At 39.1% G+C, this 24,411-nt stretch overlaps 1 protein-coding gene across 2 annotated transcripts in view; it reads right to left on the reverse strand.

Moving 5' to 3' along the window:
- Positions 1-3,563: 3,563 nt before the first annotated feature.
- Positions 3,564-24,411, reverse strand: part of LOC124711843 (elongator complex protein 4) — a 41,066-nt gene continuing 20,218 nt past the window's right edge. The window contains exons 7-9 of one of the 2 annotated variants that reach the window (XR_007005532.1): positions 22,922-23,033; positions 18,183-18,323; positions 3,564-5,723 (exon numbers count right to left, since the gene is read on the reverse strand). Coding sequence is in view for 1 of the 2 variants with exons in the window: in XM_047242068.1 (XP_047098024.1) it covers positions 22,926-23,033 (108 nt within the window). In the remaining variant the exon portion in view is untranslated. The remainder of the gene's footprint in view (positions 5,724-18,182; positions 18,324-22,921; positions 23,034-24,411) is intronic. The other variant, XM_047242068.1, reaches the window with a different exon arrangement.

Consider the following 24,411-nt stretch of genomic DNA (forward strand, 5'->3'; position numbering starts at 1 on the left):
TCTTGAAAACTGTGAGACTGAGTACTTTTTATTATTCAACTACCACCAAACAAACCCAATTTGCTGTAGAATGAATAGAGGTCAGAGCCAGATGTAAATATGTGCAGAACTGTACTGCCTACCACTCTGTAACTATGGAAGAAGTGACCTTGCCAACAGCTTTACTGAATCTTCTAAGTATAATACATATTCATAAATTTATTCAAGAGCAAAACTAGCCATCATTCCATAGTCCCCATATCCTTGGTTAACTTCACACTTGCTTTGTGTAGTCCATACCAGAATAAGACTAACTGAAATTCATGTTCATTTGACTCACTTCATACTTGCTGCTGACAAGTAGAAAGTCTGTACATCTTACCAATGTATTACAGAACATTAGCTAAAACTAGACAATGGTAGCACAGGAAATTGGACATGACTCTTTCAAAGCAATCACTATCAGAACATTTTCCTTAATTAATTCAGGGAAATTTCCAAAACACTAGGCCCAGATCTGAACGACGCTCCTCCTAAATCAGAGCCCAGTGCCTTAAGCACTGCACTATGCCACTCAGTACAGAGAGGTTGACTAGCAGAGATTGACGTGACAAGAGTTGCAAGAAAAGTTGTATTGGAGAGACAGTTCCCAGTTGTGCAACTGGAAAAGCTGTTAACAGATGGGAGGGAAAAAGGAGATCAGGGTGTAAGGGAAAGCAGTTCTTAAAGTTGAAAATGCGCTCAGCAGCATACACAGCCACTGGGTTTTGAAGCTGCCCTTGGACACACTATTAGGCAACATCTCATCATACATTGGTTAGTGAATGGCTATGCATACGTAATAATCTGTGCATTAGTTGCAACAGAGTTGGTACATGATGTGGCTGCTTTCATAGGTGGCCCTGCCCATAACTTTGATCTGATAGGATAAACTGGCTGCAGGTTTGGAATAGGATGTACTTAGATGATATGTGGGACAGGCTTCACATCCATGCCTTCCACACAGATGTGCCCCATGTGACAGGTGGGGGGGAGAGGGGGGTCAAATGGAGGAGTGTCATAAGGATGGCCCAGTATAATTTGTAGGCTGAGTAAGCAATCAAATACTACCCTGCAGAATGTTGGAAGTAATTTGGGGTTGCAAAATTTCTCATTTCTTGGCATAATGAATGGTTGTTAAAGTCCTGACAAAGGACACACCAACCTGGTGTGATTTACATCTACATCACACTACACAAGCCCCCTAAATATGCATGGCAGAGAGTATTGAGAGTATTGATGGTGCCACTACCTGATTCCCCCTTCCCTGTTCATCTTGCAAATGGCACGTGGGAAAAATAGTTGTTGGTAAGCCTCTGTATTAGCTCCAATTCCTCAAATTTTCTCATTGCGGTTATTTCATGAGATGTATGTGGGAGGAAGTAATATGTTGTCCAACTCTTCCCAGAAAGTGCTCGCTCGAGATTTCATTAGCAAATCTCTCCATGATGCACAACACCTTTCTTGTAATATCAGCTACTTGAGTTCGTTGAACAACCCCTGTAACACTCTTGCGCCGACTAAATGAACCTGTTACGAAACGTACCACTCTTCGTAGGATCTTCTCTATTTCTTCTAAACATCCTAACTGTTAAGTGCCCCAAACTGATGAACAATACTCTAGTGTCGGTTGAACAAATGCCTTGTAAGCCATTTCCTTCATGGGGGAGTTACATTTCCTTAAGATTCTTCCTATGAATCAGCATGGCATCTGCTTTTTCTACTATTTGTTTTATGTGGTCATTCCACTTAAGGTCACTCTGGATAGTTACTCCTATATATTTTATGGTAGATACTGTTTCCAACAATATGTCATCAACAGTGCAGTAGTGGATTTCTTTTTCTATCTATGCACAATATGTTAAAATTGTTTATGTTCAGGGTCAACCTCCACAGCATGCACCATACATCGATTCTCTACAGGTCATTCTGCAAATCTATACTGACTTCAGGCATTGTTACTTTCTTATAGAAAACCACATCATCTGTAAACATTCTCACAGAGTTTCCAACATTCGCTACTGCTGCAAACAGTAATGGTCCTGTCACACTTCCCTAAAGTACTACAGACATTATCTTTATATCTACTGATTTTGCTCTATTAAGAGCAACTTATTAAGTTCTATCTGCAAGCAAGTCTTGAATCCACTTGCAAATCAGATTTGATACTTGGTAAGCTCATATTTTTTCACCAAACAGCAGGATGGAGTCAAACATCTTCCTCAAGTCAAGAAATACATCTGCCTAAGTGCCATTATCTACAGCACTCTGGATGTCATGGAAGAATAAAGCAAACTTAGTTTCAAAAGATAATACTAAGTAGTAAAGTAGCTCTTCTTTAACGCTGGTCACTCAGGGTGGCTGGAGTACTGGTAGTATGAGATACAGAACACCTGTTATTGTTCAGATTTTGGGGGATAATTATTGTCCGGAAAGAACTTGTCAAGGTATTTATAGCATACCAGGAAAGGTATTGCTCTACATTAGAGCTGTACCATCCTTCGGTATCAAGACTGAATGAGGCAGATTTTTTTAATATGAAATGGATAGGAGTTGTTGAAATGAAGAAACTGTTTCTTATTGGCACTTTCTATGCAGACATATTTTTTGGATCTATCGGAGAGGTGATAGTCAATATCCAGCAATGTGTGCCAGTGAACTAAAGAAGACCACATGAAATAATGAGTAGATAAGATTTAAAGTATGTGACATGAAGAGAACAAACTCTTTCATTGGGCCAAGGCCAGGAAAACATCAAAACTGGACCAGAACCAGGCTAAAGGTTTAGCATAGTTCATGATCTGTGTAAGATCAATGTTGAAATAAATGTCATGTCATGTTATGCCATGTCATTTAATCAGATGAATGCCCTGTGCATTAGTAGTAAGACATGCAGTAAATCACTGATTTTCAAATTATGGGTGCCAAGAGATAGTCTTAGTCAGGGGTTTCTAGCAAGATTGCCAGGACTGACACCATTAGACTAACTCTTCCGACAGAATGTAGACCATAGCAAATAAAAAAATGAGTAATACACACACACACACACACACACACACACACACACACACACACACACACACACACACAAAACATTTTACTGTTGTATGTAATGCAATTTCTTCAAATACGTAGATCAGTCAATTATTTGTGCAACACTCATAAAAGTGCTGTGTTAAAAAGGTCAACACTTTGAACATATTTTTTTCAAAATATTGTCAGCAGAAATGACACATCTTGCAGATGGTATACTTGGTTCTTAGTAAAAAATATTTGGATTCAGTTAAGTACCATCTGATATACAATATTTCTAGTCAACAAAATACCCATAAAACATCAACAGAAAAAAAAATGTTAATGTTATAACAATAAAAAAACAATTTCATTGCAAGCATGAGATGTTCGTATGGATTCTTATGATTGATTGAAGTATTTTAGTAAGCCTGGATAAAGACTTTAATCTGACCAACCTTTCTATCAGATGAATGATTGTTCTCAGTATTTGGTACAAGTTTACAAGGGTGTAGAAAAATTTCCACTACCAGTCACAATAAAAGGTTATTTTTTTGTCACACGATCAGTTTCTGGTTTGTGCCCATCCTCAGGTGTTTATACATTCATGTACATGTTTATACTGCTAGAGATCACTGTATAAATACAGAAAAATTATTTGTTGGTGACTAAACAGATACAAGTGGGACAACTGTAAGTGGCGTATCAGCATTTGTCGAAATAAAGCTATACTTACACAAAGATGAAGCATCATTATTATAGTTACACTATGGTGACAGTTTTTCCACTTAGTTGCACACTTGTTTACTATTTACATGCATATTTCAGTTTCATAAAGTTTAGCTGCATATTTCACTATTACGTTGTGCACTCATGAAATACACTGTGTTTACATACAAACATGATGGCTATGGTCATAGAACTTAGACATAGCAGGTGTAAAAATGTTGCTCATACAGAAATGTGTAGGTTATGGTCAAACCAGTTATGGTGGACTCTTAACAATGTGTTCCTGGATACTGGCTTTCGGATCAGGTAGAGACCAAATGTGTCGCTGGTAAATGCATTCTTTTATACAACCCCAGAGCCAAACGTCACATCTTTTCAGACTTGGTGATCTTGCAGGCCAGACCTCTGTAAAATTTCTGGTTTGTTCACGGAAGATTGCTTTAAGCAGATCTTTCACTGGGCAAGCGACGTTAGGTGTGGCCCCATCTTGCATGAAAACAGTGCTTCCACACAGTTATGTTTTCCAAAGCAGGAATTACATGCTTTACAAGGAGATCTCAATAACGTTCAGACATCAGGGTGCACCTGACAGGCCCTCTCGGTGTGTTCTCTTCAAAGACAGATGGAATGAGAATGAACAAGCTTGTGAATCCACAGCACAAAGTCACATAAGGTGAGGAAATGGTCCTTTGTGCGCAACATGCAGTTTAACAGTATCTCAAACTTGGCAATTCAGTATATACACTCCACCCTGTAGTGTAAATGTGTCTTGTCACTCCACAGAATATTGACCGGCCACATGTCATCAACTTCAATCCGCCCCACAAATCAAAGAGGAAATTCAAAATGTTGCTGTAGATCATGAGGTTTCAGTTGCAGCACCATCTGAATCGTGTGCAAGTATGAGTGTAATTGTAATATAGACTGCAAAACTTTCTGTACTGTTGACTTTATGATGGGCAATTCTCGCGATACTGCACAAGCACTGGAACTACCCGGGGAATGTCTTGCCTGCTCAGGTATGGCAACAGTAACCTCACCAATAACTTCCACCAGGATAGGATGCCTTCCTCTTTCAAATTTAGCTCACCAATTCAGCAACATTCTCCCCATGCAGCACTGTAATTGCTGCCATGTACATAAAACAGTTTCACTACCAGCGCACAGTTTTTCTTCTCGATAGCCATATTGTTCGCTCACATTATGGCTTGTCGAATGACAGCATATCTAGCAGATTTCACTGCCATATGACAGTTACAACCTACAATGGACTTCCATGAGTAGCTGCACTTTAATTATAACTGCCCAGTATTTGTGTAACACTTTTACGGAAATCTGTAGTATACTGAATCAAATTAACTAAAATTTTTAGGTGAAATTATTAAAAGTTTTTACCAGAAAGACTATCTGAATATTGTTGATGTAATTTTGTCTTCTACTTTACTGTGTGCATGTGTCTGCAATTAACTGTGGAGTATGTGTATTGATATCTCCAAATAATCTTGCATAAACTTATGTTTTCAGGCCTACAAGTCTAAGTCACTTGTAGCCCTCAACATGTAAAACTGTGGACACAAGGGTTCAATAATGAAGAAGAGATAATCTTCTAACAAAAAGATATTTTAGCTCAAAATCATTTTTTTTCCAATGGTAGTAGTTCTCATGTCTTCTACAGTCTATGAGATTCTTCAGTCACACTTTTTACTTGTTTCATTAGAAACACACACACGTAACACAGTTATGAACCACATTATACAATGACACATTTCAATATTCCAATGAATACAGAGTCCACACAACTACAACAGCACCACTTTTTTTCATGTTTCCTTTAAGCACAGGAATTGTAGTTTTCAATATCCTTAAATTTTACAACAAGGAAACCATTTCAACAGCCATTTCCTTTCTTACAAGTGACAGTGAATCAAATGCAATTTCTTCAATCTGATGTCTTCTCTGTTTGCCTGCAATAAAAACAAATGCTGTAAGTATTATGCTGTCTTATTAGGTTTGACATACAAAGTCTTTTTTACAATCTCTGAGACAGAAACGTCATCCAAAGTAGAATCAGGAAAACGACTATCACTCTATGAAAGAAGCCCACAAGTTTTACTGTAAAGCTTCTTACTTGCATTTAAAGTTACTTAATTCAGTACAAACAACAATCATACATAAGAAAACGTTTTCAAAGTTCTTCTGTAACACTGAAAACTATTACTTTTTTCTTTTAAAAATGATGTTTAATGATGTAATGATGATTATAAGAATATGAAGATACAGGGCATCCAGAGAAGGAGTCCCCGATTTCAAAATTAAATGCCTCAAAAGCTAACCTCGATACATGAGTGCCACAAAAGTTATGTTTGTTGTGAGAACTGCAAGAATTTTATACAGAAGTTATATAGAAATTTCAAAATAGTTTTAAAAAGCTGGTAACAGATGGCGCTGTATGCTGTGCACCTCACAGAGTATCAGTGTGCATAATTAAACTCATCCTACGCAAGCAGTCTTTGCAATCACATCACAACCTTTTCAAAATTTCCACCACTCGCAGTATGGAGGCGGTACAAACAAACAATGAAATTTATCATCACACCCTGAACTGTCTCAACAGAAATCAAACAGATCACCGATTCAAGTTCATCTTGCGTGGTAAGATGGTTTCCAGTGTACAGTGTCTTTCACTGTTCCCCTCAGAAAGTACTCACAAGGAGTCAGACTGACCAAATATGGAGGACAATCCATCCTTGCACCAGCAAATTTACAATAATCTAATGCCGTGACTCTATTCCCAAAGAAGTGTGATGTCGTCTGGTCTCACCTTGTATGAACCACTCATAGTCTGGTCGATCCTCCAACGCAAGCTGTCTGCCGACAAATTATTTCAAAATTGCAAAGTAACATTCATTGGTGATCATTTCTCACATGAAAAAGGGCTAATAATGCCTCTGCTGCATGTTGCAGCCCAAACAGTAACTTTGGGAGAATACAGTGGTTTCACTGCACATTAATGGGGATGTTTGGAACCCAAAAACCCCAGTTTTGTTTATTCATGATTCCATTCAGATGGAAGTATGCTTCATCTGTGAAACACGTGGATGCAGCATCAAATACTCCATTATTAGTCACTGTGAGAATCTGGTTCACAAAGTCAGTCCTCTGTTGCACAGCTAGTACAGGTATGGCGGCTTTGGATTTTGAATGGATACACAAGTAGGGTCTGTCTCAGTATTATCCGCATGCTAAAATGCTTCAAACCAGTCTCGGCTGCAATTTTTCAGTTTGATTTCCTTGGATTTCGCCAAATAGTTCCAGAAACTGTGATGACGTTTTCAGGAGCAACTGCAGTTTGCCTACTGCCAACATTCTCCATTACATCATTGGTCATGCTGCCTGCCTGTTGGAATTTCGCAAAGTGCTTGCAAATGCTTTGGACATTGGGTCTTTTTGAAACATTAAATCATGTTTGAAAACTGTGCCTTGTTGCTGTAGGACTGTTTCCTAATCTGTGGAATTCCAATACCAGAAAAGCACATTCAATGGAATACATAATATCAACCTCCTCCTTCAGTATGCTAACCTCCTTTCACATTTCAACAGTGGAATTGATAGCTCTCAGCTGTGGTACACTATTTACAGGCATTACATATTGCAATTACAGCACCATCTCTTAGCAACATTTCAAAGTATTTCTAAACTTCTGTATAAAATTCTTACAGCTTTCAAAATAAACATGCCATTTGTTGCAGCCATCTACCAATCTCGGTTTTCAAGATATTTAATTGAAGTCAGGGACTCCTTTGCTGGACACCCTGTAGCAGACAGCAGTAGCAAAGAAAAGGCAGATGCACATGAACTGAGGCAGAAAAATATAAAAGCAGAGAAGCAAGAAACTCACAAAGATTTAGACCAGACAGCTATAAAGGATTTCTATTAAGAACAAGAGAAGACGTTCTGATGCTTGAAACACACTGACAATTGTACAACTTTTGTGTGTGAAGGATGATGTGCAGCTGTTTGGTGTCACTTCTATGCCAAAGTGGAGGTGTGTGTAGAGTTTAAATTTGGAAAGAACTGTCATTGTTTACAGAAATATCTCCCACAAATTACAAGCTTACCACGTGGTGAGCCTTTGGTATGACAAGCAGCCTATAAAAAGACACAGGTTGCATCTAGAACATATTGTGCTAATCATTCAACATTTTTAGCATTGGCCTTGACTGGCAGATGCAGTCGTCATGTGTTTGTGAGTTGCATTTGTATGTGTGTGTGTGTGTGTGTGTGTGTGTGTGTGTGTGTGTGTGTGTGTGTGTGTGTGTTGTCTAATTCTGAAGAAGGTGTCCTGGTTATTAGTCAATGAAGTTGTGCAGTGTTGAGCACTTTTCAAAAGTCCAGGGAGATTAAATCCACCTTTTCACCTGTACCTGTTGTTTGCAAGACATTATGTATGGATAAAGCAGTTGTGTATCACACACATGACTTTTCCTGAATCACTGCAGATTCTTTAATGGAAACTTTTTTTTTCCGGAGGTAATCTGCATTCTTTTATAGTCATGCAGACTTATTCACTAGGCAAGAAATTCATGATAAATATGAACTCTGATAGGGGCTAATTCTAAAGTGTATTCAGTATAAAAATCCAACTGGTATTCCATCAGGGTATAATATCTTATTTAACTGTCTGTCAGTACTGTGAGTGTAACAGTCAAACATTGGTATGACAGGATCCTCATACAAGTATATTCGTATGTTCAAGTATAGAATTTAATATTTCTGTTTTCAATCTGCTTTTGTCAATGGGCTTTCACTCAGCAATGGAGTGCACATTGTTATGAAACTTTCTGACATATTAAAACCATTTGCAGGACCGGAGTTCAAATCCGGAATCTTGCTTTCTAGGGGTAATATCCTTATTGACTGAGCTACCGGGCACACCTCATAGTCGGCCCTTGCAGTTTTACTTCTACCAGTACATCTCTCCTACTTTCCAAACTAATTTCCCCAGCATACTTTGTGGGACTAACATTACTGAAAGGAAGGATATTGCAGAGAATTAGGCTTAACGACAGTGTAATGGATGGTTAACTGAGTGGTAGGCTGGGACTTGAATGTGGAAACTTTCATTTCACTGGTAATGCTCTTACCAAATAAACTATCCAGGCGTGGCTCATCCTCACAGCTCTAGTTCTGCCAGTACCTCTATTCTACTTTCCAAATTTCAAGAAAGTTGCTCAAAAGTCTTTCAGGCATGCAGCTGGATGGATTGGTCACTGGAAAGAATTTTCAATGGGTACTACTATGAACAGAATGATGGTATGGCTGTGGGTTGTCCTCTGGCACCTGTGGTTGCCAATATGTACTTGGAATACTTCAACAAGAAAGCATCACATTTATGCCTCTTGCCTGTCAAGCCTAAATCTTTTCTAGAGACAGAAAAAGTGATCTGGGACTTTGAAACAGTAGTGCATACCACGCACTATGCGAGTGCATAAAAACACATGTCAGAGAAACCATTCACATGGTTAACACCTTGAGGAATGGGCAGCTAGGGTGATACGCAAGTGCCTGATACTATGCTTTTTCACTTTCCTTTTTTTTCCAATTCTGAGTCGCAGGTTCTACTGCACACAAGTTAAGTCAGTTTACTGCAATAAGAAAGTTGAGTCTTTTTTATATAAAATAGAGCAGAGAAACATAGACTTACATCAGTGGCAATTTTTTGTTGTGAAATGAAAATGTGTTTATAATTACTGAAACAAAAAAAAGATTTATCTTTCGTTACCTAAGTAGAGAAAGTGTCAGCAATTGTTGGTGCTAAAACTGTATGAAAATGTAGTTTTTAATTGCAATTTACTTAGTTACATTTGCCTTAGAATGAAATTTTTGAAGCATTTTGGAACACAAAGTCCTACATCAAAGTCTTCACAACAGTTCCTCATATATCTTCTTGCCACGTTCCTAGATCTTTCCTCATTTTGTTCCACACAAACCTCGTATCGCCTCTGATTTCCTCCCCCCCCCCCCCCCTTAGTGGACCACATTGCAAAATATGTCTTGTAGTGACATGATTATGATAATGATACAGCACTTACACTGACTTTATATGAGTTTTATAGTGTAAATCACAATGAAGTCATTCCAGCATATTGCCATCATCACGTGTTCTGTAAATACATTAATAGGTGATAATCTTGATACTGTACTTTGTAACTATGATTGTACAGGGATTATACACTCAATTAGTGTTTTTACCTTACAGGTAATATCGACACTGTCATATGCTGTCTTTCTTGGATTTGTATTTAGACATTACTTGTTGGGCATTTGTTTCAGACATACTGTTATATCTGATGTTTAGGTATAGATTAGTCACATTTTTGAGCTTTATTTTCCCTTTTGACAGCTTCGATGACAGTGAGTTATTCATATTACATGTTTCACAATTATCACTAGAAGTAGGTGATGGGTGGAAATTCAGTTATGTTTTGTATATTTTCTTAGGGTTTTTTTCTGATTATGTTTTTTACCTGAAATTCGTGTGGTTTGCTTTGAGATTATCACGTGTTATTTTTATTATTATTTAATAATTTTGTTATGGTTTATGATTTGTCACCTTTCCTTGGTGCTACTGTATATTTTTGTTGTATGGTGTTTATGCTGTTACTATGGATGTGTGTTACTCAGTATCCGTGGTTTGTTTATTTTACCCATTTCCTGCTTTATAATATCAGTAGAGTTTTCAATGTATTTTTTGTGCTTGAGGTATGTTTGTTCATTCTGTAAATCTTGAGGGTTATTGTTCGCATGTAACATGAGCCACAAAGTCTACACAGGACAAACCAAAAGAAACTTCAACACCATAAACCAACCTCAAGCACAAACAATACATTGAAAACTTTATTGATATTATAAAGCAGAAAAATGGGTACAATAAACAAACCAGATACATGAAGTAACATTCATCCATAGAGCAACGTTCATGCCATCCACCTGCAAAATTGGTATCCCACATGACAGAACAGAGATGCAGGATGCCTTCATCACAGCAAGTGAAACCAAAGCAGATGTTACGGTATGACTGAGGCTGCTGTTGGAGACTAACATAGCCTCGGATCTCAGCCAATGGCAACCAGGTCCTGCTACCTGAGCACTACCAACCAACAGCAGTGCCAGAGGTCGCATTTCAGAAGCGAACTATTTTCCTGCGTCACTCATGTGATCGAGAATAATCCCAGAAAACCCATCCACCAACCAGGCTTATAAGCTGGAGTACCACCAGCCAGAAAGCGGTTCAAAACGCCGCCTGGACCTGTAGGTATCTGCCATCCTAGCCGCAACATCCCAGATTATCAGGAGAGATGGCTTCGGACTGTGACTCAAGAGTGTTGCGCAATAGTGGTCTAGTCTCCATGGACAGCTTTGTAGTAATGCTGTGCCGACCACTCTCAAGTAGTTTTGTTTCCGTTTTTTCTTCGGTGGACTTTCTTGAGGAAGAGCCTTGTAAGGGAAACATTTTGTTTTGTTATTCTTCTGTTATAAAACCCAAAGCGGAATCCTTACTTTGTTTCTAGCTTGAATTGTGCTTTGTTTTTGACTACTTTGTCAGCAACAGCAACATTCTTGTTTATTGGTTTTTCCCAGAAACAGATTTAGGAATACCATTCACATTTTGTCTCTGCTACTGCAGATACAGCACATAGTTAACAGCATAAGCACTGTACAACAAAGACATACAGTAACACTAAGGAAACATCACAAATCATAAACCATAACAAAATTATTAAATAAAAATAAAAATGGAACATAATAATCTCAATACAAACCATACAGAATTTCAAATCGAAACATAACCAAATTTTCGCACATCACCACCTAATTCCTAGTGGTAACTATGTAAACATGTAATATCACTAATCCACTGTCAGCCAAGCTGTAAAGAGGGAAAATCAGGCACAAAAACAGACCCATCTATATCTAACAATCAGATATAACGGTATGCCTATAAAGAACGTCTGAGTACATTTAAATACAAGGTAAAAACACCCCAATCAAATGTATAATACCATTATGATCATAGTTACAGTTTACAATACTAAGATTAATAGGCGATAATTTACCTACAGAACACCTTATAAATGAGTGCATTGTGATTTATGCAATAAAACTTATAGAAAGAGCAGAGTAACTGGTATATCATTATCACAATCCTCTAAAATCGTTTCAACATTTCCGTAGCCAAGGTCACTTTATGAAAACTTCTTCCACTGGATTTGTTCATGACTGAACTTAATTTGAGTGGAAGGTGATTCAATGAGGCTTGCCTCTGCCAATTCAATAATAAATACAACAAGGTGTTTGCTAGTAGTCCCTGACTTTTTGTATAAAACATATAGTTATCCTTACACCACATTCTCCGCTCCATAATTATCCCAGTCTCAACCTACAGTAACACACTATCCCCACAGCCTCCACATAAAACTTTCCACCTTCTCTGTCCTATCATCTCCTCCCCATTCTCATCTCAAACCCTGTTTATTTGCTGCCCTCTGACAATGCATCCGCCCATCTTTCCCTGCTCTTCCCCTTTTTTTCCCCATTATCCTACCCCACAAACTCCTGATGCAGCACCAGTTGGAATTCTGGTCTCTGTGCACTCCACCAGACAGTGTTTGTCTCTCTCCCCACCCACACACTACTATCCCTTCCCTTCCCCTGCCCCCTCCAGGTTGCTGCTTGTATCCCACGTGATAGTTGCACTCTGGCCCAAAAAGCTGGAGTTGGCGGTCACGTGTGTATGAGGTGTGCTTGCTTGTGTGTATGAATGGTGTGTGTCTCTCTTTTACTGATGAAGACTGCGGCTGAAAGCTTTATGTAAGTATCTTTTAATTGTGCCTGTCTGTAACTTATCGTGTCTTCTTTACAGCAAGTAGCAATCTGTCTTTTCCTGCTTTGTTTGTTTTTATTAATTCTGGACTAGAATGTGTTAAGGATACACCATAATTTGACAATATACCCTACACATAGCTGTTCCAACACTGCCCCATTGGGCACCGGCATCTGCAAGTGCTTTTCAGCTTGCCTGTGGGCAGGGGCAGATGGTGTAGGCAACCCGCCAGATTGAAACACAATCTGCGCACACAACACCTTCTTGGTCATGTCTTGGCTGACTGAGATCAGCCAGTGGACTACAATCTCATATGCTATGGGGCGGCTGCATGGTTTCCCGGGTGTCAGCTGTTTGCCCACCCGCACCAGCCCAGTGCCCATTGCTCCCTGGCTGCTCTCGGGTGGGTATGCAAGCTGGAACTGCCAACCCTAGACACTGAATAAGTGACTGTTCTATTTCATCACAATAATACAAAGAATATTTTTTTCGATGTAGCAATGGGTCTTCATTTGACAACGACCTATACTATCACATTCCACTGGCAATGTTTTCATAATTTTTAGGTTCTTTAGCACACACATTTCAACTTTTTATAACATACAGTATTAAAAAAAATTATGTGTCTGGTTCCACAACCATTAAATATTTTACAACTGAAAACACTGTACGGTGTATATTAATGTTCTTTATTTAATTTGTGTGATTAGCTAATTTTGACTTTGCCTCATTTTCAAGGACATGTGTGACATCAACTTATGTACATCATATTTTACATTGTGTAAGTATTGAATGCCACACATCACACATATGTAAATACATGTGGACAGAATCCAGATCATAATGCTATGCCAGTTTATGTTATGCCTGTGTCTAAAAATGATGCAAACTCAAAGGTAGCTAATCGCATAAAGTGCTATAGCAAGAACAAAAGCGATTTATGGAACGAAGTACTTTATAAAGGAACACATAAGATACAATGTAGTACAGGTTGTGCATAGAACTGAACACATGCACTGAACACATTGACTGGACTACAGTAACACAAGTTACAGAATAGGCCGAGCACTCATTTACTATCGCTTAAATAACACTGTTTCTTTAGTGGCTCACACTGTGTGCCAGGGGGCCAACCCAGGTGGCCTCTAGAAATGGGCCTGTGAACTGTACGGATGTGCGATCTCTGAAACGCTTCTGTCAAGAGCGAGGGTACATCACAAATTAATAAAGAACATTGATATACAGCATCCAGCGGACCACGTTTTTATTTGTAAGAGAAATACTATTCACTTTAAACATTTCCTTAAGCTTTGGCGCATCACATAAAATTTTTTCAAGACAAGTATCAACAAATATTAAATTTACATTCACAAAATCTAAGATTAGGACTGACAAATTTTGAAGAGAGGTGCATTGAACATAAACAGCGCACTGCTCTCTGGCAGCCAATGAAACCAGCAATTGCTGAATTCTTGGATAGACAAACCACATAAATGAACGAGGTATGAAGACAAAAATTTTGAAAAACACATGCCCCCCTTTGGGACTTTGCATATAAGGAGGCCACAGAAATCTAGCAACAAATTAACCTAATCAACAAGGCGATGGATTTCAACTTAGCCAAGCATGGAATCTAACACTGAAGCTGCTGCGAATGCAGTGGAGGCAGAACACAGAGTAGGATGAAGGCAGAGGGCAGACCACTACTCAATACCGAGAGCAAGTCATCCTCACAACAGTCGCCAGTGCATCATCGACAACTACATTCCACAAGTTACAATATGGTGGGTGGTGAAGGGTACTTCTAGTACCACACGCTTACCCCCTTTTATGCTCCATTCGCATACGGCATGGGGAAAAAATAACTGTCAGTAAAGCTTCATACAAGATCTAGTTTCTCTAATTTTCTTGTCGTGATCACTTGACAAGATACATGTTGTGGGTGGAAGTAATATGTTGCCTGACTCTTCTTTATATGTAGGCTCTCAAAATTTCAACAGCATATCTGTCTGTGCTGCACAACACCTCTCTTGTAGCATCTGTCACCAGAAATTGTTCAGCATAACTGCCATCGAGTAAACAATGCCTTGGTGAAACACACTACTCTTGAATGAGATTTTCACTCTGCAGTGGAGTGTATGCTGATATGAAACTTCCTGGCAGATTAAAACTGTGTGCCGGACTGAGACTCAAAATCAGGACCTTTGCCTTTCGTGGGCAAGTGCTCAGGAGTGCTAGTTCTGCAAGGTTCACAGGAGAGCTTCTGTAAAGTTTGGAAGGTAGGAGACGAGGTACTGGCAGAAGTAAAGCTGTGAGGACAGGGCGTGAGTCGCGCTTGGGTAGCTCAGTTGGTAGAGCACTTGCCCGCGAAAGGCAAAGGTCCTGAGTTCGAGTCTCGGTCTGGCACACAGTTTTAATCTGCCAGGAAGTTTCACACTACTCTTCATTGGATCTTCTATTTCTCTTCTATTAATCCTGTATAATGAGGGTTCCAGACTTATGAACAGTACTCAAGAATCAATCAAACAAGTGTTTTTGTAAGTCACATCTTTCAGGATGGGTCTCATTTCCATGAAATCCTCCCAATGAATCTCAAACTGGCATCTGCTTTCGTTACTAACTGTTTTATGTGGTCATTGCACTTTAAGTCACTCTGGATAGTTGCGCGTGCATTGTGTATCAAACCGAGAAGCTAGAAATGACGGAGAGGTTTCGTCCCTGCCATAGCCCTCAGTGATTCACAATCCCACAACAGGCTATAGCAGTCCACTCACACCACCACCACCCCACATCGAACCCACGGTTATTGTGTGGTTTGGCCCCCAGTAGACCCCCCCCCCCCCCCCCCCCCCCCGCCAGGAATGTCTCATACCAGACGAGTGTAACCCCAAATGTTTGCGTGGTAGAGTAATTATGGTGTATGCATACATGGAGACTCTGTTTCTGCAGCAATCGCCAACATAGTTTAACTGAGGTGGAATAAGGGGAATCAGCCCGCATTCACCGAGGCAGATAGAAAACCACCTTAAAAACCATTGACAGGCTAGCTGCCACACCAGACCTCAACATTAATCCGCCGGGCGGATTCGTACCAGGGACCGGCATGCTTTCCTGCTCAGGAAGCAGCGCATTAGACCACACGGCTAGCTGGGCGGGCTACCCTGGATAGTTACTCCAATGTATTTTACGGTAGTTACTGTCATCCATTTTATACTCAAACAGCCATGGATCTCTTTGCCTATTTATTGCAATACATTACATTTATTTACACTGAGGCCAGTTTTTGTACCAATCGTTGATTCCCTGCAGATCTTCCTGCATTTTACTACAGTTGTCTGGTCTTGCAACCTTCCCATAGACAGTAGTATAGTCACCAAATAGCCTCATGGAGCCTATTATTCACTACAATGTCAATATGAACTGTAAATAGCAGCAGCTCTATAAACCCACTTGGTGTACTCCTGAAATTATCTTTACATTTGCCAATTCTGTTTGATGATGATGATGATGATGATGATGATGATGAAGTCCAATACTCCTTGAAGAGTGTAGGGGACGATGCGGGAGAGTTAAGGGCAAAGTTTTGAGTTCTACATGAAAGGAAGTTCCGTGTACAATTATAAATCTGGTCTAGTACTCAATATATACATACTTTGTTCACTACATGACAGTGTAGAGCGGTATCAAATAACGTCCAGAAATCAAGGAACACGGCATCAACCAGAGAATCTTTGTCTATGACACTCTGGATTTCATAGACAAACGGAGAAAGCTGAGTTTCGCAAGATGGAGGCCACAACCCAGTTCAATACAAAAGTTGATTAGTTCTTGAGCTATAACGTCACTACACATAAGACATGAGTATGGCACTAACTCCCTCAAATCAAATGCTAGTAAACTGGGTATAGACACCACATCATCACATGGAAACATGAACTGAAACTTTGTGTCATGGAAGATTATATTGGGTATTAAAAGTGCTCTTTGTGAATTTTATGACATAATGCACCAATATCAACTATATCAAAAATGGAAGCTTCTATACAAAAAGTGATGGAAGGCAAGTATTTTTTTATTCGATAAACACCATTTTTATTTGTTTTTATATAGAGAATCTTAAAAAAAAATCTGTGTTAGACCATAGTTTTGGTGTGACCTCCTTATACCTCTAACAGCAAAGATGTAAACTTCCAAAACACTATGCAAGTTGTACTTGAAGTGGTGGAAGTTGTACTTGAAGTAGTCATGAGATATGTTGTTTGTTGTTGTGGTCTTCAATCCTGAGACTGGTTTGATGCAGCTCTCCATGCTACTCTATCCTGTGCAAGCCTCTTCATCTCCCAGTACCTACTGCAGCCTACATCCTTCTGAATCTGCTTAGTGTATTCATCTCTCGGTCTCCCTCTATGATTTTTACCCTCCATACTGCCCTCCAGTACTAAATTGGTGATCCCTTGATGCCTCAGAACATGTCCTACCAACCGATCCCTTCTTCTAGTCAAGTTGTGCCACAAACTCCTCTTCTCCCCAGTTCTATTCAATACCTCCTCATTAGTTATGTGATCTACCCATCTAATCTTTCAGCATTCTTCTGTAGCACCACATTTCGAAAGCTTCTATTCTCTTCTTGTCTAAACTATTTATCATCCATGTTTCACTTCCATACATGGCTACACTCCATACAAATGCTCTCAGAAACGACTTCCTCACACTTAAATCTATACTCAATGTTAACAAATTTCTCTTCTTCAGAAACACTTTTCTTGCCATTGCCAGTCTACATTTTATATCTTCTCTACTTCGACCACCATCAGTTATTTTGCTCCCCAAATAGCAAAACTCCTTTACTACTTTGTCTCATTTCCTAATCTAATTCCCGCAACATCACCCAACTTAATTTGACTACATTCCATTATCCTCGTTTTGCTTTTGTTGATATTCATTTTATACCCTCCTTTCAAGACACTGTCCATTCCGTTCAACTGCTCTTCCAAGTCCTTTGCTGTCTTTGACAGAATTACAATGTCATCGGTGAACCTCAAAGCTTTCATCTCTTCTCCATGGATTTTAATACCTACTCCGAACTTTTCTTTCATTTCCTTTACTGCTTGCTCAATGTACAGATTGAATAGCATCGGGGAGAGGCTACAACCCTGTCTCACTCCCTTCCCAACCACTGCTTCCATTTCATGTCCCTCGACTCTTATAACTGCCATCTGGTTTCTGTACAAATTGTAAATAGCCTTTCGCTCCCTGTATTTTACCCCTGCCGCCTTCAGAATTTGAAAGAGAGTATTCCAGTCATGAGATATATGTATAGCTTATGACTAAGATCTTTTACTGACTTTGTCATATTTACTTTCCGTGTTGCTAAAACAGATAATTTAAAATAATGAATATTTCACAAAAACTGTAATTGTGTTATTAATATTATTGACGAGTTACTGAAAATGAAACTAAATACACATTGCTCCTCCCTCTATGGCATGCAATGTCATTTCAGAAGTCTACACGTTCATTAGCTTTGGGATTTATTTACCTTCAACGTACACATTCACAACATGTTTCTTCCATGAGGCAAGCAGTGAGTTTCATAATTTCTGGAGAAATTCAGGGCAAAATAATCATGGACCACCTGCATTTAATGCTCTTTCAGTGAATCCCACCATGGTATCTTACACTGCAACAAAGAGACTGGTATTTAACAACTTGTAGAAAGAGAATGGAGAATAAAAGATAACATCATCCACAGATTTTCTGCAGTGCACTGAGAGAACTTAACATATAGAGCTACACATTTCAAAAGATATTTTTTACTTCTGGCTTTATTAATATGTTCACTCCTATGTATGGCATCACTATTATTTCTACAAGCACGATAATGAAGATTTTATATCTTTTCTGGCTCAGAAATACCATAGGAATTCAAACGTGTAACAAGGGAAAGTTTTCTTTATTTAGAGTGACTGGGCACCTTCCATTTACAAAGTAAGAATGTTTAGTCATAGCAGTAAGTAAATATCTCATGCTGATGACTTTAATGAATGCACGTAGAATGTAGTATTGTTTTTGTGTTGATATTGACAGTGAGAGAGACAAGGGGAAAATTTGGAACGCAGTGCCAATACACAGCATATTCCACTTGAATAGCACCAGACTACCCAACCAAGTATCCCATTTGACAAATGGCTCTTATCAAAAGTGTAACAGCTTCCATTAGTCTGATATCAAGAGACATGCATTTTATCTAAGTAAACTTCCACATTAGCATAATGTCTTTATTCATCCCTTCAGATTCAAGAAGTTTTGCTCATCATTTAACAAATACCTAACTTTCCACAATCAAATAATGGAAACTCCAGGTCAGAATAACAAAAATACAGGAATAGGATAGATTGCTACTCACTGTAAAGAGAGTTGCAGACAGGCATAACAAAAAGACTGATACACATGCCAGCATCAGCCAAAGCCTTCCTCAGCAAAGAAAACATACACACATTCACACATGCAAGCACACCTCAATCACACTTGGTCACCACCTCCGGCGGCAGTATGTGTATCAGTCTTTTCGTTGTGCCTGTCTGCAACCCAATGGGTCATCTTTACGGTAAGCAGCAATATATCCTATTCCTTACATTGTTGTTATTCCTACCTGGAGTTTCCATAAAATATGGTACTGGTCAATGAAGTGTGTCTGGCTTCACTTAATGCTGCCATGGACAAACAAAACAATTTATCAGAGTTAAAAAGAAATGTTGTTCTGACTTAACACTCAGGAGAGACAGTACATCTAAAACACTTAACCACTGCAGTGCCAGTGTGAGTGGAATAATGGTGCCATAATGAGCAACCACAAAAAAAAAACTGTAGAGCTCGAACGGTAATAGATGTCCATGTTTGATGTTGAGTGCAAGTGTGTAGAGCACAATTGATTATCTCTCACCACTCAAGTGCACCAAGAGCCTACCAATCAAATAAACCATAAAAACTTAATGAATCCTGTTGCCTATTGGACCTAAAGATGGAAGGTAATTCCACCCATCCTAACAGTGCTACTTCAATGGGAAATACTTGAATTTGTTCAGCAATATTGAAAGAGAAGCACTGCTGATTTGTGACATATAGCATTCCTCAACGACTCTTGTTATGCCTCACAAGATGGCTGGATTTCAGCATTTTTAGCTCCATTAGGTGAAAATTTACCTTGATGCCAGCCTTGGTCTTCTCATCTAACAGACTTCCCTTGAACTTTGCAACACGTTTCACTACAAACTTGACACTCATTATATCACTAGATTCCCCTTTTCATGTACATTACTTGAGTAAAAAATGTTGTTTCAATGTTTCAGCAACTAAAATGATTTAAGTAATAAATGAACACAAAATGTTCACAAGTACAAACTTGTTTGTAAATCTTCTGTCAATAAATTAAAGCATTCATAGTTGTCCATATTACGTTAAAAACCAAAAATGGATAAAAGTAACTTTGTTGCCTTATCCAGTATTTCTCCTTCAGCGTTTTTGACCACAGTCCCTTCTTTGTCACAGCACTCTGGTTGTTGCCATGGAGAATAACACTCTCTCATTGTACCCCTCTATTAATTTTGATTGCATTTGTTTATGTTCTCTTTCTTTACCACACAGATAAGTGCACCATGCTTTTCTTATTACAACCTGCTCCTCTTTATCTTCCTCATTTTCTCTTTTTGTTCTGGAAAAATGGCTCGTTTCCAAAACACTAAGAATCTCGCACGTATTTTGTCTCTCTTTTGCCCTACTGTCATGTTCATTTTACAAATAGAGCAATTTTACCATTGGCTAGTGTGATAAAATAGACAGGGCATTCCTGTGACACTACGCAACAACATTTCACTTTTTTCTGTAACTGTCATGAAAACAGCTAAATGTTATGTTTTTGGTTATGCTGATAATGAAAATGTCAATGAAAATTCAAGATTACCTCTCATTTTGAAGTTCTGATAAGTTTGTTTTATTGCCAGTATCAGCTTATGCACGTATTTACCTTGGCGTTATCCCTTGGAAGAAGTTCATTGAAGGGGCAACTGCTTTCCCTCACATTTGTACTTTTCTGCTGGTGATTCCATGATTAGTGTCCAGCAGTAATCGGCTAACTTTGATGCACTTCACTTTCCCTAGTATTTCGTTTCCCTGTCCGAAAGTTGCTGTGTTCTTGTGCTCATTGGTTATAGCACCAAAGTTGTCACAGAAGAAGTCCAAGAGAAAATCTAGGAAATGTAACTTTAATGGCAGGTTGCAACACAGTCTATTGTTGTAGTGTTGAGGATTTACTGCAATATCCTTATAGTTTTCTGCCCTCTTATTTCCTTGAAAGATTGTTGACACTTGAACAAAAGCATCCCAAGCTAGCTTTTCACCAGCTGTCAGGATGGTGTTGAAGTACTCATCTTTGTACAGTTTGCATATCTGGGAATCCACAAAAATCCCGTCTTTTATTTTTGCCTCACTAAGACATGGAAATTTCTTGTGTAAACAGAGAAATGTTTCCCCAGTATTGTCCATGGGCCTCATGAAGCTTTTCATTAGACCCAATTTTATATGAAGGGCAAGGAGAATTATGCTCCTGGCTTCAACAACTGCTTCGCGCATAACATTGTGAGATTCTGGCTCAAGTGAGGGATGCTTAGCCCAATCTTTCTTTTTATAATGAAGTGCTTCGGTGCAGCTATCCCAGAGGTACGGGAACCAACACAATTCGGTGAAGCCTTGTTGTAGCCCAAGTAATATGCCTGTTACTTTCAGATCTCCAGAAATCTGCCACTTAAACTTGTCATAGTTCAATAATAATAATTTTATGTTATCATATGTTTCTTTCATGTAAAATACATACTCAACCGGAATCAATGGTAGCATGTTGCCATTATGCAGTAGCACATACATGAGAGATAGTTTGGAGAAGTCAATGAACAACTTCCACTGTAAATGGCCACAGTTGCCATTAGTCCCTGTACATCATTACAAAATATCAATTTCTTTTGCAGTTGCATTTATTGTCCTACAGATACAATTCCACTGTTTTAGGTTTGACACCAACAGTTCAGCTTCACCTCTCTGCAATTCCAGATCTCTCACTAGGTCATTAAGTTCACACTGTTCACTAACACCCCTGTCACTGTCACAATCAGGTGGGACAGGGACAGGCAGTCCAACCCCATGAGGCAATGGCTGCATGGCCAGCGGTATGTTAAGATGTGTCAAGGAAGACTTTTTCTTCTTGGAAATGCCATGTGTTAATGGAGTTGTCATACAAAAGTAACAGTCATTCACGTGGTTCGATGGTTCTTGCTAGATCACTAGTATAACAAAGTCCATGGAAGATCTTTTATGACTGAACCACAAACAAAGCCTCAAGACACAAGATATGTAACATGTAAGAGGAGCCCAGGGCTTGCCCTGGTCCCCAATTTGACAGCCATAATACAGTCTGTATGCCTTCCTACTATTTGGCATTATTGGCCTCCTTTGCGATGTCAACATAATTTGTCCGCAAATATAACAAAACATGTCACCACTGTTTACACATTTGTGAGGCATTTTGAATCACAGGAATTACAATGACCACATGCACTAACTACACTTCAGTAACATGTTCTTCCAGCACTTGAACAGAACACAGATCATAACAGACTGAAACTACACTTACATGAAACATGCTCCGCTCATCCCTTCCTCTTCCCCTTCCCCCTGTTGCTACAAGCCAACGCTAAAAATAGCAACAGCTATTGCTGTCTGAAATTTCACCACTCTGTCTGCCATAAGCGAGATTTCGAAGGGATTGACAATGAATGCCAATCAAATATAATTATAATTAAATGCACCCCTCTTTAACTTGGAAACAAGCGCTAATTCGAGTTTTTCCATTGGTATTTACATTACCAATGTGGTCATATAGTTAACAACATTTATTTCATCCCAGTTACTTTTTCACTGTTGGCTAGTGTAATCAAAGGTTGATTTGAACACCACGTTCTTTTACACGCATTATCCTATTGGAAGTAGTTAGTATGTTCTTGAATTGCTTCAGCTTTTGGATTCATTTACATACACAATTATATGAGGACTGACAGTTTAACATGGACTGCAAATCAGAATGCAGCTTGACAAATCTTTCAATTTGTAATCTGACACTTGCCCACTAAGCACCAAGAGACTCTTGCTAAACATACAGACAAATAAATATCACTTTAAAAGTAATTTATCCACCCTGCCATTACCTTATGAAAAGGAAAAATTACTCACCACATCAGAAGTCTAAGGCTTTTCCACATGGCAACCTGCTCCCTGAAGGACCTATTAGTTCATCTTGCTCTCTCTCAGTTGACTCTTGAAGTTCTGGTGGAAGGTGTAGTTTCTGCAAAGGAAAATAAGACTTCATTACTGTTTCATTGTACTATACTAATATCTCTGTAAGTGCACTGTAAATAACACTGAAGTACATGAAATGTTCTCAGGTAAGCATTGGGTTGTACTGTCTAAACTCCACAATATTTCCAGGAAGCAGTTACTCATCATCTGCAGGTGCAACTCTGGCTAGCTGTTGTGGTTTGCCTGTTTATATGACAGCTTCCCAGAAATGCACAGGTGCCGAGAAATGGGGTACAACTTCAGTGGAGATGACCTTTTCATTCAAAGCCTCCTGACAGAGAAGCGAGCTACAGATTCCACATGTGTGGCTTGGAAAGATTCTGCAGCAATCCATGGTCCCCACCACATGTGTGTGGCCTAGCTGTCCTTTCTTAAATTCCCCATCAGTGCTATTTTGATGAATTTGTTTCCATACAGCCAATTGATTCCTTAGTGCTGCCAATGCTGCTTCCCATATTTTGCCGGGTTGAAAACCTCTGTCCCTGATAATTAATCTGTTAGCTATACGTATTTCAACTGCTTCTTTAATGACAAAGTCCCAGAATGTGGAGTCCAATCATGGCCCATCCATAACTCATATCACATTCTGTATCAAGACAGTGCTCAGCAACAGGCAATTTTTGTGGCTGAACTAGTCCTGCAAGATGTCTGTGTTCATTGCATCTGTGGTTAACAGTGTAACATGTCTGGTCAATGTAGGATTTTCCACACTAACACAGCATCTCTTATATTCTTGGTCTTTTTACTAGAGGATCCCCCATAGGTCACACTCTGATTCAACACCGATGTTGGCTTAGGTGCTAACACTTGTCATTTTCTGAAAAAATGACAGCCAAAGTTTGGATTCAACTTCATCAGTGCTCTCCAAGTGAGTTTGTAATGCAGTATCTAGAACCACCCATTTGAATTTTTGTGCCTTGTGTTCAAAGCCTATCTCATGTTTTTTTAAGCGCACCCAACTCCCAAAATTTAAGCAGAGGCTGGTTTCAAACCTAGGACCCTTTGATATCTACTGAAGGACTCTACCCCTAACCCGAAGGTTTGTCCAATTGCCGCACTACTAATTCATGAGCATTCATGGTGCGTGAGCAGACTAATGAAGTAGCATCAAAACTTTGAGCATCATTTGCTCAGAAACTATTGAGTGCTGGCACCTAAGCAAAAATAAGTGTCCCTTTACTTTCACCCTGCCAAGTTTCAACTGTACTGCCTAAATGTATAACAGGTTATCATTGTTAGACCTGGGTATTCTTTTACTGTAATCAGTGTCATTTGCATTCAAATTAGATGACAGAAAATGCATTTTATTCAGGGTTTCCTGATGAGCCTGCTGATATTGAAGGACACATTGCCCAGATAAGGCA

The sequence above is a fragment of the Schistocerca piceifrons genome, chromosome 8 (genome assembly GCF_021461385.2).
Source record: "Schistocerca piceifrons isolate TAMUIC-IGC-003096 chromosome 8, iqSchPice1.1, whole genome shotgun sequence".
NCBI lineage: Eukaryota > Metazoa > Arthropoda > Insecta > Orthoptera > Acrididae > Schistocerca > Schistocerca piceifrons.